Raw genomic sequence first — 17,685 nt, forward strand, 5'->3', positions numbered from 1 at the left:
CACACACACACACACACACACACACACACACACACACACACACACACACACACACACACACACACAAATGGCACGTTTTTACTCACACACCGAAAGGGGCAAATTTGACAAGCTATAATAAATGATCTGGGGGGAATTTTGAGCTGAAATTTCACAGACACTTTCTGGGGACGCCATAGATTTATATTACATCTTGTGAAAAGGGGCATAATAGGTTACCTTTAATTCATAAAAATTATCGCATGATGGAACCCCTAAAAGAGTAGAATGATGGAACCATATATATATATTATATACACAAAGTTTTAGATCGGTAAGATTTTTAATGTTTTTAAAAGAAGTCTCTTCTGCTCACCAAGGCTGCATTTATTTGATAAAAAAAAAAAAAAAAAAATGTTCAGCATCATTACTCCAGTCTTCAGTGTCACATGATCCTTCAGAAATCACTCTAATATGATGATTTGATGCTCAAGAAACATTTATGATTATTATCAGTGTTGAAAACAGTTGTGTACATTTTTTTTTTCAAAATTCTTTGATGAATAGAAAGTTCAAAAGAACATATTATATTTTTATTTAAAATATAATATTTTCTAACATTATAAATGTCTTTACTGTCACTTTTGATCAGTTTAACTCATCCTTGATGAATAAAAGTATTGATTTATTTTATTTCTTTCCCCTAAAATAAAATTAAAATTCTTACTGACCCCAAACTTTTGAACGGTAGTGTTTAATGTTACAAAAGCTTTAGATTTCAGATAAATGCTGTTCTTTTGAACTTTCTATTCATCATAGCATCATGAAATAAGAATGTAAAAAACAGTTTTCAACACTGATAATAATCATAAATGTTTATTAAAATCATCATATTAGAGTGATTTCTGAAGGATCATGTGACACTGAAGACTGGAGTAATGATGCTGAACATTCAGCTTTGATCACAGGAATAAATTACACTTTAATATATATTCACATAGAAAACAGATGATTTAAATTCTAATAACATTTCAAAATATGACTGTTTTTGTTTGTATTTTTAATCAAATAAATGCAGCATTGGTGAGCAGAAGATACTTCTTTTAAAAACATTACAAATCTTACCAATCTAAAACGTTTGACCGGTAGTGTATATATATATATATCTCCTTTTCTTCTAAGAGAGTTGTAGTCAACACAGATCTCACTAGGCTCTTCTCAGGAGACTTCAGTAAGACGAACTGTCTAGGAGAATCAACTCTAGATCTTGTTTGTGATCATTCTTTCCTCTGGGCAGAAATATGAAATATCACGTTGGCATGATGACGGCGCTCATGGTTTCTAAACTGCGGTTGAGTTTAACCTTGGAGTGTGATGAATGCTGTGCGTGACGCTACGCTAGGCTCGACTCCAAGAACCAGCGACTTCTGAAGATCGAGACTCAATCATCCCGAGAGATTTACAGATCTACACGGCTGGAGCTCACACACCAAAATATCAATAAAACCTGTCAAAATGTATTCATCTAATATCAGTGATATCATATATAATGCACTATCGCACATATTTATTTTCTTGAAAGAAATTAATGCTTTAACTCCTCAAAGACGCGTGGCATTAAAGACATTTATAATGTTATAAAATATTGTATTTCCAATAAATGCTGTTCTTTTGAAATTTAATTCATCAAACAAAATGTATCATGGTTTTCACCAAAATATGAACTGTTTTCAACACTGATAATAATTATAAATGTTTCTTGATCATCAAATCATATAAAATTAACTGAATTTTTTGTTACACTATTTAAATGGATTAGCATATAATGTCAAAAAATATAAATATACATTTTACAAAATATTATTTTTTTAGCTTCATCACTGCTCTATTATCACTCTCGGTCTCTATCTAAAAATATATTTGCAAAGTAATTTCATATTTTACACTCAAGAAACAAACAGGAGATATTTTGGCAGGTCATTCAAGGAGACAGAGGTGGTTTTGTCACATAATCTCAGGATGACAAATGAACCGGCGCTCAGAGGACGCCTAAGCCGTCTTTTAATCATCATTCTTACACAAATAAAAGATGGATCAAGTTCAGTGTGTTCATTCGTCTCTGTTCAGGGAAATGACTCCACTAAAAGACAGAAATGTGCAGACACACTTCACTAACAACAACTTCTTTTCAGCCTTAAACATTCACGGGCCTAGAAATACATGGTCAACATGAAATCATATTGGACTCTTAAAGACGGCATATTACGCTCAAAGTCTTGATGTTGTTTCTGTGCTCTACTAGAACAGGTTTTCCTGCTTGAATGTTGATTATTTTCCTCATATTCTCCATTGTTGCGGCTCCTCTCTTCCCAGTCTGTCAGTAACGCTCTGTTTACTTCCTGTCTCTATGAAGCCCCTCCTTCTGAAAAGCACACTGTGCTCTGATTGGTCGGCTGGAGCAGTGTGTTGTGATTGGTCGAGCGTTTCAAGCGTGTTTGGGAAATGTCCCGCCCCTTTCCATAACTGCCAGTTTAACACACTATTAACTAACTCAACCAGGCCCCGCCCCTTTATTCTGCGCATTAATTATTTAAATGAGGAATATTGTGACGTGTTCGTTCCCGAAAGAAACTCGAGACTGCAATGGAGGCGTTTCAGGAGTTCAGGAACAGTAATTTACATTACCCTTCAAATTGCGCAAATTGAAATTGCGGCTAATGGAAACACGTCAATTTCACAGAAAACTCCCATATTTCGCAAAAACGTTTTTACACTCGCATGACGTGGTTTTCATGCAATTCGAAAAAGGAATATTTTGCAAAACTGCAATGGAAACAGTTTTTTTGGTAAGCCAGTAAGAAAATAAGCCTTATGAAAAAAAAATTTTTGAATTGATTTTGAATTTGGTGTTTTCATAAGCCATAATCATCAAAATTATAACAAATAAAGGCTTGAAATATATCACTTTGCATGTAATGAGTCTATATAATATATTAGTTTCACCTTTTAAGTTGAATTACTGAAATAAATGAACTTTTGCACGAAATGGAGTAGTAGATGTGTGTGTGTGCGTGTGTGTGTGTGTGTGTGTGTGAGAAGAGAAAGCAGAAACAAGACACCTGACATCGGTTAATGGAAACGCCGTCATTTCATCATCGACGTATAGAAAATATTGCAATATCGTTTTGCGCAAACCTGTAATGTAAACGCAGCTATTGCCACCGATATAGAGAATAACTGGATCTTTTCATGCTCAAACTGCACTATTACACACTGAAGACAGATGAAGATGTGAAAGAGCAGAACAGGTCCTCTTTAAAGCACGCTCCTGATCTTATAATGAACGATCATCAATGCAAGTTATTCCATGAACAATATGATGCTGATTTCATTGAGTGCTCAGGTGAGCGCCGGCTCGATGAAAAAACAATCTTTTCACTTAGTTGAATTCCCTGCCCGAGGCACGATCACATGAACCATAATTATATTCTCTCGGAAATAAAGACATCCGTGTCTGGAGTTTTCTCAGGAACAGATTGGGCTTTCACACCTCCTCTACTGGAGCGCGGCCCTCCTCACGCTTCGGGAACAGAAACATCTGGATATGTGTGCAGTGTTCAACATTCACTGAGGCTTTCAATCACACATCAGCCAAATTAGCTTATGCTCGCGATGCATGCTCATAATACGTCTCAGAAAAAACTGCAAAAAATGCATTAAACTTCAGCACTAGCATGCATGCATCCACACTGAAATCATAACCACTCTCTGCAATAGATGCTTTTATAAATGGCATCTCGCCGACTTTAAAGGCGTTTAACGGTGGGATTTTGGCAGCTTGAGTGTGTTAACGGGATCGCTTGAGTTTTTCACCTCTCCGGTGGGAACTACGGCTCCCTGGAGGACAATAAAACACCATGTGGATCCAGAAACACAAGGCCACACTTCCACACACACACAGACGAGTGTTGAGTGGGTGGAACGGGTCACGGGCGTCTGTCTGCCGTATTAAACAATGATCAGTGATCTGTGGTGTTTATATCATGATTTTAGAGTCACGATGCAGTGCATAGCGCATCTTTTACTGTGTTCTTCATCACCTGTAAATTGCATATGGACTATCAAACTGGGGCGGTGAGAATGAGTCATGTTTCCCGCAGCCCGGTGGAAACTCTTGACGGCTCTCGCAGGTGTTGCATCAATTCTTGGTCAATCTCAACCAGTTACTGCGCCGCCATTGCAAAGAACAACATGAGCCGTTTTTATACATGCCTCAACATGTCAGTATATATATATATATATATCACAAATAGCGCACATGGACTTTAATCAGCATATATATATATATATAACACAAGGTGGAGCAAATCATTTCTGACATCAGCATCACAGAACAGTGAAAAATAATGCAATAATAAAAACAGGTTTCCCAAAAACACCGGTCAATCCGATGCAATAATTTGCGATATGCATACAGTAATTATATCTTATCTTAATTATACGTATATTTGGTGTTTAGTATATAGATTTAGTAATTATGTCTTGTTTTATTCATTATTTAGCACCTCATTTTAATACTATTTCTTTTTAATTTGTTATTGTAATATTGTATTTTTCTTTTTCTTGCAATTTTATATGAAAAACACCATCATGCAATGTCTTAGTGTATTTAATCTTAAATCGAGATGCATTTACTTGAGATGTAAAATGTCATAAGATGACTAAGTTTAGTGAGTTTATGCTTAAAATGAGAAGAAACATGTTTTTCCTTTGAATTAAGTATATTTTTCTGATACTATACTGTCTCGTTTTCAGCATAAACTCGCTTCATTTGGATGGAATTAATCAGAAAACATCAGATTTTGTATCTTATGTAGTTTTGCATTGATCAACATAATATTTATATGCATAATATACATCTACAATTTCTTTGAAGTTTCCTCCGTTTTTAACAATCTTCACTTGCTCACTTTAAATGGTTCAGCAGTGTGAAGAATTAATTAAAAGTACAATTTTTTCAATTAATATGAGGTCAGAAATGCTGCATGTGTAATAATTACAAGAATCATCAAAATGCAGTTAAAGATGTTTTAGATAAAGTCACACCACATCAACTAGCATAAGCCCGAGATATGAGCATATCTGCCATAAAGAGGATTAATGCTGTAATTAGCATCTCAAAAAGCTGAAGCTCAATACTTAAAGTTCACCAAAAAAATGAATATTCTGTCATCGTTTAATCACTTTCAAAAGCAGACGCTGTTCACACTGCACAGAACAAAAAACATTGCAATTATATCATAAAAATAAGCCCTTATTAGAAGAAAAGTCACTGTGCAGCGATTAATTGCATCCAAAATAAAAGATAGTGTTTACATAATGTGTGTGTGTGTACTGTGCATAATTATTATGTATATGTACAAATACACACACATGCATGTATAAATTTAAGAAAAAATTATATATAAAATATTAATATTTATTATAATATAAATTATATATGAATATCTATACACAGTATATACATGCAAATATTTCTTAATATACACATGCATGTGTGTGTCTACAAAATAAGTACACACACAGATCTTATGTAAACGCAAACTTTTGTTTTGGATGCGATTAATCGTTTCACAGCCGTACATGAGGGTGAGAAAATGATGACAGAACCTTCCCTTTGAAAACACACACACACACACACACACACACACACACACACACACACACACACACACACACACACACACACACACACACACACACACACACACACACACACACACACACACACACACACACACACACACACACACACACACACACACACACACACACACACACACACACACACACACACACACACACACACACACACACACACACACACACAAACTCATGGGCTATTTATACTCAGAGGAGTGCTTTTATACCGTGAATTGTTCATGAGTTCAGATTAGACATGGTTCATAGACATAAACACGCCACAAGGAATACTCTCTTTCCATCAGAGTGAGATTATGGTCTGTAATAAAGCATAAAACCACACAACACTGACCGAATGACAAACACAAACCTCCCTGTAAAGCCAGTCCATTAAGAGTTGCTGGATTCCCCTCCACACAGAATAACTACAAAGACTCAGTTCTCGCTCCTCGCGTCTGTGCTAATAATAGACACACACAGCAGAATGAAGAAAAGCCATTTACAGTCCTGCTTCAGTCAGGAACACACACACACACACACACACACACTGTTTACATCTTCATTCCTGCAATCAGATTAATTCATTAACCGCAGGAGTGAAAGGAAGGCGGCAGCTGTTGTGTGCAGATGTGACGAGCAATATTAAAAACCGGATTCAGTGATTCCCGCCTCGACGTCTCAAACACATCAACACTTCCCAGGCACAATCTCTTACAGTGACTCGGAATATTTTGCTGGGATATGATTTCTAGCATGACGGTAGTATCGTCAAGGTCATGTGCTCATGTGCATGTTCAGTGTCTTATAAATGTTGATATTATAGAGAGGGAGATTTGACAGTAGGGTGTAATGATGCCCTCATGTCACGATTCGAGACATCTCACGATACTGAACTCACGATATGATAATATTGCGATACTCCAAGACTCCAAAAATGAACTGTTGATTAAAATGCTAAATTTGATATTACATTGTGTGTGTAAATGAATAGTCTTGGACTTGGTGCTGAAACCCAAAGCACAGGACAATAGAGACACCAGAATAACAATATTCATGATTCTGAAGCTGAAAATACGGAATTATTGTAGATGAACATGCTTGCTCTCTTTCACTGACTAGATATATTTAAAATAATGTTGGACACTTTTTACTGGTAACAAGATATTTGACATTATCAGGACCCACCAATATTCCCACATTGCATTATTATACATTATATTCAACATTATATGTAGTAGTTTAATGTAGTACTGACACTAAAACTCTGAAAACTTGTATTTTTCCTCATTAATTTTTACTTTGGGTGAATTATACACAATACATATTGTTGCATTTTTGTATTGTGATATTTTGTGACACGATATATTGTTACACCCCTATTTAAAAGTGATTTTCATTGCATATATTTGTATCAGTTCATGCATTCCCTGGGAACTGAACCTGTGACCTTGATGATGATGTCACTCAGGCGGTCTCTTCCTTGTAAGTGGGAAGTTATTGATTATAATAAGCCGTAAAGATGATGATATGACAATGGTTAAACACCAGGCTACTTTAACTCACTAAACATGCCAACTAAATGAAATAAGATTCCTTTTGCTTTGGGGTTCTGAATTATTGCTTTCCGTTGGTCTCGGGAAACACTGGTTTAATTCTGGCCATATTTCAATAATAATATATTAATATGAAGTGTGGCTTGAATCCCAGAGTTCATCCCTGAGAATCAGACAGTCGTGCTCATGATTCCCACTGAGAGTCCGAGAGTCTGGAATCTGAACGGTGAGGCTTTAACAAACAATAGCAGGATTATAAAGGAGAGCCACTGACCTTATGTCTGGACAATCAAAGCAGACCTTCACACACACTCACATACTCACTCACACACACTCACTCACTCACTTACACACACACACACAGACACACACACACACACACACACACACACACACACACACACACACACACACACACACACACACACACACACATACACACACACACACACACACACACACACACACACACACACACACACACACACACACACACACACACACACACACAGTATCTGCTACTAGCGCTTATGCAGAGCATGTTTATTCAATACTTTACTTTACCAAGCACTTTAAAAACTACACACACACACACACACACACACACACTATATGCTACTACCACTTATGCAGATCATGTTTATTCATTACTTAACTTGCAAGCACTTTAAAAACTACACACACACACACACACTAGTGTTGTCACGATTTTTCGTATAAATCGAATAACTGATCCATAATGAAGAGACACGATCACTTATAAACACACACACACACACACTATATATATATATATATATATATATATATATATATATATATATATATATATATATATATATATATATATATATATATATATACTTTTTTAAACTGCTATATATACACACAAATACTAAAGTCGCAGCTAGATATAATTGTGGATTTTTCTAATGATAAAATACTTTCTATTTTAAACTGGGAAATATGAGAAAGTTGGAATAAATAAAGCAATATGAATCTGTTGAAGCGGCCTGACGTCTGGGAAACCTGCTTGATCCTCAATATTTGTGGATAATATTCGGAGCAGAAACTACACACTTCACATCTGACCAGCTCTTTCCTCCTGATCCGACACTTACACCAGGTTAACCAGTCATATTCCAATAATCCGGGATCAAAGAAAACTATATTCCCACATGAAGAACATTTCTGGAACATTCGCTGCCAAAACTTGCTTCCACCAAAGATCACGTTTCACGTTTGATGCTTTTTTTATTTTAATTATTTGTATGTATTGCACAAAACCAGTGTTTTGGACATAAAACTGCTGATGCTTCAGTTGTTCCTGTTTTTCCCCAGGCCGAGGAGGGAATACCCTCTTCAGGTGATGGATCTGCCCTCTCCTGGTCACAGATGCGACTCTCCAGAAAATAGTCACACACACACACATGCCTTTAGGGACACACACTAATTATTTACAGCGCACAAAGCCAATGCTTTCCATTTCCAAAAGCAAAAGCACACACATATGATCGCATATTAGTTCAGAACAACACCAGGTTCTCTACCAGTAACTAACATCAGGGCATTACATAATGTGTGTGTTTCTCCTCAAACACAGGAGGCATGAGATCTCCTGCAAGAGTGTGAATGTCAGAAGGGTGAGTGTGTAAACAACACGGATTACTCTGGAGACTACGAGAAGGAAAACACTCCTTGTAAACATTCTCTCCGCATCAATATTAAAAACGCCCTGATTTAAAGTGCAATCAATGTCAGCTTGATGCAGAAGAGCGCAGATCATCAGCTCACTCCCGCTTGGGTCGAATCAGTGTTTACGCGCAAATCTCTTCTCCTCTAAATGCAACACACACCAACACGACTGTAATGCAGCGGGGTGTCTGTCATCGTAAAGATGGCATCGACCTCTAAAGCAGATTACACACACACACACGACCGCGTTCCGTCATGCTTACCGTTCTGAGATGATACGTATGTGAGCATCAGGTTCCCGTGGATGAGGATCAGCGCGAGCATCCCCGTGTAGGACCGCATCCCGCAGGAGGAGAGAGAGAAGAGACGCGAGCGTTGAGGAGTGACGCGGAGCGGCTTCAGTCGCGGAGGAGCGTTGAGGAGGAGCGCGGACGCACGGAGAGAAACGCGACAGACGCGGCGCGGCTCTGATGCATGGATGAGGATGAAGATGAAGAAGATGAAGATGCTGATGATGCTCGGCTCTCAGGGATGCTGATGATGGTGATGATGATGATGATGATGGGCCATCGGTGTGTCCGTCATCGCGAAGAACCTTCAGCTGTCAGTGCGCGCACCCCGCAGGCTCATTCGCGCGCATCATCAGCTGTCAGCGCGCGCTCCCGTCCGCGCGGGGCCTCGAGCGCATCAGCTCTGCGCAGCTTCAGCGCCATTCAGTCGCTGTGGAATGAAAAAAAAAAAAAAAACTGTCGCATTACAATACAGTAACACGCACTACAATAAATAATAATAAAACAAAATCTTTTCAGTGAGCTTATATTTAGATATTGAGGGGGACCCGGGATAATGGACACACAATTAACTCCAATTAATATTTCTTACCTGCAGGTCAATTCTGAAGGACAATTTATCGTAATTACAATTTTTAAACTACATTCTCAACAATAACCTACCATATATATACACATTTACATCTAATTAGTATTGGTCTAATTTTTATTGCTCCATTTCATTTAATGAATTATACTGTGACAACCTGCCCCAAGCTGACATATATATATATATATATATATATATATATATATATATATATATATATATATATATATATATATATATATATAAAATACTTTTGTCCTGAAACAGTTCAAGTATACTCTTGTCTTTATATCAGTTTTTTTTTTTTTAACCAACAGATATTACAAAAATATGGTATTTGAATTTTAGTTTGGAGGACAGAATTTACAAAAATGATGAAATCAACTTGCAGCCATTACCGGAAGCCAGTGATTATAGTTTATAAAGTTATAAATATGTATATTTTTCTTACAAAAACGCATGGCTTTGTGAGTAATATAAATTTTTATGATGGATTGATGCTCTTTGTTGGGTTTCTAAATCTCAGGTACCATTCACTCCCATTATAAAGCTTGGAAGAGCGAGGATATTTTTAATATAACTCTGATTGCGTTCGGCTGAAAGAAGAAAGTCATCGACACACCGATCTCCCTTGTGTTATGGTACTGAATAATAATCATATTCATGCACAATTGTATTCAAATGGTAGGCTACTCCAAATTTAAATACTTCAACGAATCCCATAGGCATGGTAGTATAATGGTACTGGTTTTTATTAATGTCTCAAGGCTTCCATAGAATATTTATCTAGGGCACTACTGAGATTTCCTCCAAGAAAGCATGTTGTCCACACAGCGTGGTCGTGGACTCGTCATTAACACACAGTCAGTCAGGATTAAGAGCTGAAGAGAATCATGACCTCTGTCTGCACTACACACACACTCACACAGCACCATCTGATGGAGAAACCAGCTAATACAACACACAGATCCTCTCTAACACCAGCTGTGGGGTTTCGCTTGTTACTGCTCTTCTTCCTCTAACACGGGTTCATTTCATCAAACAAAGTATTGTGGTGTTAAATAAAACAGTGAATAGTGTGATGATACACTCTTCAAAATGAAGGTTCTTTACTGGCATTGATGATCCCATGAAGAACTTTAACATCCATGGACTCTTTCTATTGCATCACTGTGGGGAGAAAACACCTTTAGGAACCTTTATATTTAAGAATGTCTTAAATACATTTATTATATGTGACCCTGGATCACGTCACCAGTCTCGAGTCGCACGGGTTTATCTGTGGCAATAGCCAACAATACATTGTATGGGTCAAAATTATCGATTTTTCTTTTATGGCAAAAATCATTAGGATATTAAGTAAAGATCATGTTACATGAAGATATTTTGTACATTTCCTACCGTAAATATATAAAACATTTATTTTTGTGAGTGAATGCAGCACAATCGCCAACATAAATGCACAACTTTAAAGGAGATTTTCTCAAAGTTTTGATTTTTTTGCACCCTCAGATTCCAGATTTACAATAGTTGTATCTCGAGCCAAATATTGTCCTATCCTAACAATCCATACATCAATGGAAAGTTTATTTATTCAGCTTTCATATGATGCATAAATCTCAATTTAAAAAAACTGACCCATGTGACTGGTTTTGTGGTCCAGGGTCACATCTGATCTGCTTTTCACCATCATGTGGATGAACTAATGAATATCTTAATGCATAAAAATAGTTAGAATATACCTACTCTTTCATTGTTTTAAAATGAAACATTCACGAGGTGCATTCTGGTAACACTATAAAGGAGGAACGTATAGGCTGCACTTTTGACAGTTTTTCCTTCACTATCCACTTCAACCCAATTGTGTAAAACCATTTTTGTTTTCTAAAGAAATTCAAATGCAAGCACAATTTACATTTGTCTATGAAACTAACTCACAGCATGTAAGCAGAAGCCTTTAGGTTAAAGGTTTTAGGGTCACAAGTAACAAACTCAGCCTGTTGTGTCCAAACTTTTGACCGGTCGAGTTTGCGTATCTAAGGATTCTTTTAAAAAAGCTCCCAGGAGTAAAGGCGACCCTAAACAATGCGAGTGAGTTGAGAATGATTCTGATGACACAGCACGTTGAGATCTGCAGTCACGCTGACGTGCCCAATAACAGAGCGGACACTTTTCCCTCCACTTTACTCAAGCACGTCAATGAAACACACATTTAAATGGAAGCCACACCTTCCGCCGGGCGTCAGCCAATGACCTTTAGAGGAGAGGTGACGAACGACACACCCACCTTTGTTCTGAGCCAATGGGAACGTAAAGGTCAGGAGGGGGAAAACTTGCCCCAGGATCAATTAGTCTCGCGTCAGTGACCTTCTGCAAATGTGTGGGAGGAATTTCACCAGCTCTCCTCTGACTTTCAGGTGTTGTTAGTATGGGAAGTCGACAACAATGGCTTACGAGACTGAAGAATGAACTGAGCAACAGTCCTCTGGTGTCCAACGTGGCCTTCGGCTTCATCCTGATGGGACTGGAGAAGTTGGTGGAGCTGGAGTTTGAGTGTCCGTGTAATCCGGCCTGGAACGGCTTGTTTTCCTCCGCATTCTTCATCATTCCCGCCGTCATGGCCTTCTCGCTGATGATGATCATTCAGGGATGCAGGTGTGACGTCTGGTGCAGGAGGACCGTGTCTCTGTCCAGTTTCGTTCCCCCCGTGGTCTGGTTGATCCTGCTCTTCCTGGACGGTCAGTATTTCGCCTGTGCGATGACAGACTGGCACGGCCGGTTCGTGATCGTGGACAAAGCCGCTCCGCAGAAATGGTGCGAGCCCATTCAAGAAGAGAGCGTCACTCCTCAGGAACTCATGCTGCGCTCACAGCAACTGTTTGTGGAGTCTCAGGTGAGATCCTGGAACCCGTCAGGACGGTTCTCGAGTCTTCACGCTCCAGTAGATCTCCTGCTAACTCTCAGTGTCGCTTTCAAATGACAGGGACACATTTCTTAGAACTCTGCAGATAAACTGATACATTTGTAGAACTCTGTATCTTAAGAGTTCTACAAATGTATCTTTATCTTCAGAGTTCTACAAATGTATCTTTATCTTCAGAGTTCTACAAATGTATCTTTATCTTCAGAGTTCTACAAATGTATCTTTATCTCCAGAGTTCTACAAATGTATCTTTATCTTCAGAGTTCTACAAATGTATCTTTATCTTAAGAGTTCTAAAAAAAGTATCACTGTATCTTCAGATACATTTTTAGAACTCTGTAGATACAATGATACATTTTTAGAACTCTGAGGATACCGTGACACATTTGTAGAACTCTTATAATTTTTATTTGTAATACCTGGAATGTTGCTATAGAGAACATCTTTAAAATTCTGATACTATCAATGTCTATATTTACAGCTTAGTTGCAATCTTGACTAGATTATTGAGAACAGCCAATGAAACTTTTGACATCACATTACATTTGCTACTTCTGTAACCCAACAATTAATTTATGTCCATTATAGTGGATGTTTTGTTACGGTGTCTATGAGGAATCTCACAAAAACATGTTCAGGCCACATTTCACCTTAAAATAAAATGAAAATAATATCTTTTTGTTTTGTTTTTGTGCTTAAAGACAAATTAAGTTGATTTTATGGAGTTTCAATGTAATGCAATAAATAAACTATATTCTTTGTAAAAGTATAAAAAATAGTGTATTACAGTGTATAAAAATTCTACATTCTATATTTTATATCAAATTAATGTTACAGTATTTTTTATTTATTAACAATATACATATAAAAAAGTACTACATTGATTACCATGTTACATAAATACTTTAAAATTTAAATAAAATATAACATAGTTTTTGTTTTGGTATTAAAGTAATGAGAACTAGAGAGAAATGTGGTTAATATTAATAAACAATGTCACAATGCAAAAACAAATCCTAAAAAGGTTTATTTTCTTGAAAAATATTTAATTAGATTTTATGGTGAAATAAGACCCGGACACATTCAATGAATGCCATTATGTAACGGATAAAAAGATTGAAGTACTCTTTACACATGTAGGCGGGCAATCAACCCCTATTAAATCATTGCACTGTAAAAAACAAACAAAAAAAGTATATGATCGATAAGTTATGACAACATATGCTGTTTTACAAGTTATACAAGTCTCAACTCATTTTATGGTTTAATGTAAATGTAAATGACTTTAACAGCCAAGTTGATTGTATTTAATTGAATGTGCCTACTTTTTCTACAGTGTGGTCTCTCGTTACCTGTTACAGACGTCCACTGTTTCTCTGTCTCATTAACAGGTGATCGGCATAGTGCTGCTCATTTTTATCTGTTTCGGACTGGTCGTGTACGTGATCAGAGAAAGCTGCCAGCAGGAGATGGAAACAGAAGATGCCAATGTGGCGGAGATGACCCTCTTCAGCTCCAGCTGATAGCAGAACATATTACTCATCTGCCTGAAGAAAAACCTGTTACAAGCCTTTCTGTAACCATCTTGAGTCACTCTGTGCATTACAGTGTTCATGTAGAGCAGTGAGTAACACACAAGAACATTTGCTTACAGGGATAATTCACCCGAAAAAGAAGATTCAGCCATTTACTCACCCTCAAGTGTGCCAGACTTGTATGACTTTCTTTCTTCTGTGGAGAAAAGGACAAATTCTGAAGACTGTGCTGGTCGCTCTTTTCACTGCAACTGAATGAATGAGAACTGAAGCTGCTGAATGCATCATCCATGAATCAGATCACAAGGGTTAAACTGTGAGTGAATAACAACTTCAGCCCGTTCCTCAAAAAAAAAAAAACTTTAAATATAGCATTTTATGGACTTCTTTTATGGTGCTTTTACAGTTTGTCCTTTTAAAAGCTTGACATGTTTTCTGTTCATTGAAATTGCATGGAAAAGAACAAACAGCACAATTATCTTTGAGGAAGAAATAAATTCATACAACTTTAGATCAACAAGAGTCGACGATGACATAAAAGTAAATTTTTTGGAGGGAACGAACACTTTAAAGGATTATTTCCAGGTTCAGTACAAGTTAAGCTCTATTGACAGTATCTGTGATCCATTAAAGGGTTAGTTCACCTAAAAATGAAAATTCTGTCATCATTTACTTGTCGTTCCAGACCCGTAAGACTTTCGGTCATCTTCCAAAAACAAATGAAGATATTTTTGAAGAAATCTGAGAGCACTCTGTCCCTCCATTGACAGCAACTCAATTAACCACTTTGACGCTTCAAAAAGTTCATAAAGAGATCGTAAAATGAATCCTTATGAATTGAGTGGTTTATTCCAAATTTTCTGAAGAGACTCGACCATTTCATATGATGAACAGATTGAATTTATGCTTTTATTCACATATAAACTTTCATCAACTCACACATCAGTTCTGGTAAACGGAAGCTCAAGCATGTTTGCTTGATGTGTGAGAACCAATGAGGTTCATTCTCGTGTTACACAGAACGTTTGAGCTTCAGCAAGAACCAATGAGGTTCATCCTCATGTTACGCAGAACGTTTGAGAACCAATGAGGTTCATTCTCGTGTTACACAGAACGTTTGAGAACCAATGAGGTTCATTCTCGTGTTACACAGAACGTTTGAGAACCAATGAGGTTCATTCTCGTGTTACGCAGAACGTTTGAGAACCAATGAGGTTCATTCTCGTGTTACGCAGAACGTTTGAGAACCAATGAGGTTCATTCTCGTGTTACACAGAACGTTTGAGAACCAATGAGGTTCATTCTCGTGTTACACAGAACGTTTGAGAACCAATGAGGTTCATTCTCGTGTTACACAGAACGTTTGAGAACCAATGAGGTTCATTCTCATGTTACACAGAACGTTTGAGAACCATTGAGGTTCATTCTCGTTTTACAAAGAACCTTTGAGTTTCTGCAAGAACCAATGAGGTTCATTCTCATGTTACGCAGAACGTTTGAGCTTCAGCAAGAACCAATGAGGTTCATTCTCATGTTACACAGAACGTTTGAGCTTCAGCAAGAACCAATGAGGTTCATTCTCATGTTACACAGAACGTTTGAGCTTCAGCAAGAACCAATGAGGTTCATTCTCATGTTACGCAGAACGTTTGAGAACCAATGAGGTTCATTCTCATGTTACGCAGAACGTTTGAAAACCAATGAGGTTCATTCTCGTGTTACACAGAACGTTTGAGAACCAATGAGGTTCATTCTCGTGTTACACAGAACGTTTGAGAACCAATGAGGTTCATTCTCGTGTTACACAGAACGTTTGAGAACCAATGAGGTTCATTCTCGTGTTACACAGAACGTTTGAGAACCAATGAGGTTCATTCTCATGTCACACAGAACGTTTGAGAACCAATGAGGTTCATTCTCGTGTTACACAGAACGTTTGAGAACCAATTAGTTTCATTCTCGTTTTACAAAGAACCTTTGAGTTTCTGCAAGAACCAATGAGGTTCATTCTCATGTTACGCAGAACATTTGAGAACCAATGAGGTTCATTCTCGTTTTATAAAGAACCTATGAGTTTCTTTAAGAACCAATGAGGTTCATTCTCGTGTTACACAGAACGTTTGAGAAGCAATGAGGTTCATTCTCGTTTTACAAAGAACCTTTGAGTTTCTGCAAGAACCAATGAGGTTCATTCTCGTGTTACACAGAACCTTTGAGCTTCTGCAAGAACCAATGAGGTTCATTCTCGTGTTACACAGAATGCTTGAGAACCAATGAGGTTCATTCTCGTTTTACACAGAACGTTTGAGAACCAATGAGGTTCATTCTCGTTTTACAAAGAACCTTTGAGTTACTGCAAGAACCAATGAGGTTCATTCTCGTGTTACACAGAACGTTTGAGCTTCAGCAAGAACCAATGAAGGTCATTCTCGTGTTACAAAGAACCTTTGAGTTACTGCAAGAACCAATGAGGTTCATTCTCGTGTTACACAGAACGTTTGAGAACCAATGAGGTTCATTCTCGTTTTACAAAGAACCTTTGAGTTACTGCAAGAACCAATGAGGTTCATTCTCGTGTTACACAGAACGTTTGAGCTTCAGCAAGAACCAATGAAGGTCATTCTCGTGTTACAAAGAACCTTTGAGTTACTGCAAGAACCAATGAGGTTCATTCTCGTGTTACACAGAACGTTTGAGAACCAATGAGGTTCATTCTCGTTTTACAAAGAACCTTTGAGTTACTGCAAGAACCAATGAGGTTCATTCTCGTGTTACACAGAACCTTTGAGCTTCTGCAAGAACCAATGAGGTTCATTCTCGTGTTACACAGAACGTTTGAGAACCAATGAGGTTCATTCTCGTGTTACAAAGAACCTTTGACTTACTGCAAGAACCAATGAGGTTCATTCTCGTGTTACACAGAACCTTTGAGCTTCTGCAAGAACCAATGAGGTTAATTCTCGTGTTAAACAGAACGCTTGAGAACCAATGAGGTTCATTCTCGTTTTACAAAGAACCTTTGAGTTACTGCAAGAACCAATGAGGTTCATTCTCGTGTTACACAGAACGTTTGAGCTTCAGCAAGAACCAATGAAGGTCATTCTCGTTTTACAAAGAACCTTTGAGTTACTGCAAGAACCAATGAGGTTCATTCTCGTGTTACACAGAACGTTTGAGAACCAATGAGGTTCATTCTCGTGTTACACAGAACGCTTGAGAACCAATGAGGTTCATTCTCGTTTTACAAAGAACCTTTGAGTTACTGCAAGAACCAATGAAGGTCATTCTCGTTTTACAAAGAACCTTTGAGTTACTGCAAGAACCAATGAGGTTCATTCTCGTGTTACGCAGAACGTTTGAGCTTCAGCAAGAACCAATGAGGTTCATTCTCATGTTACGCAGAACGTTTGAGAACCAA

At 37.5% G+C, this 17,685-nt stretch overlaps 1 protein-coding gene across 1 annotated transcript in view; it reads right to left on the reverse strand.

The window, feature by feature from the left end:
* Positions 1 to 17,396, reverse strand: part of nptnb (neuroplastin b) — a 65,804-nt gene extending 48,408 nt beyond the window's left edge. Inside the window, exons 1-3 of the mRNA XM_081371951.1 lie at positions 14,428 to 17,396; positions 14,085 to 14,279; positions 9,194 to 9,650 (exon numbers count right to left, since the gene is read on the reverse strand). Of these exons, the coding sequence (XP_081228077.1) occupies positions 9,194 to 9,272 (79 nt within the window). The 5' untranslated portion in view covers positions 9,273 to 9,650; positions 14,085 to 14,279; positions 14,428 to 17,396. The remainder of the gene's footprint in view (positions 1 to 9,193; positions 9,651 to 14,084; positions 14,280 to 14,427) is intronic.
* Positions 17,397 to 17,685: the final 289 nt, after the last annotated feature.

The sequence above is a fragment of the Scardinius erythrophthalmus genome, assembly GCF_964197995.2.
Source record: "Scardinius erythrophthalmus genome assembly, chromosome: 8".
NCBI classification, from domain to species: Eukaryota; Metazoa; Chordata; class Actinopteri; order Cypriniformes; family Leuciscidae; genus Scardinius; species Scardinius erythrophthalmus.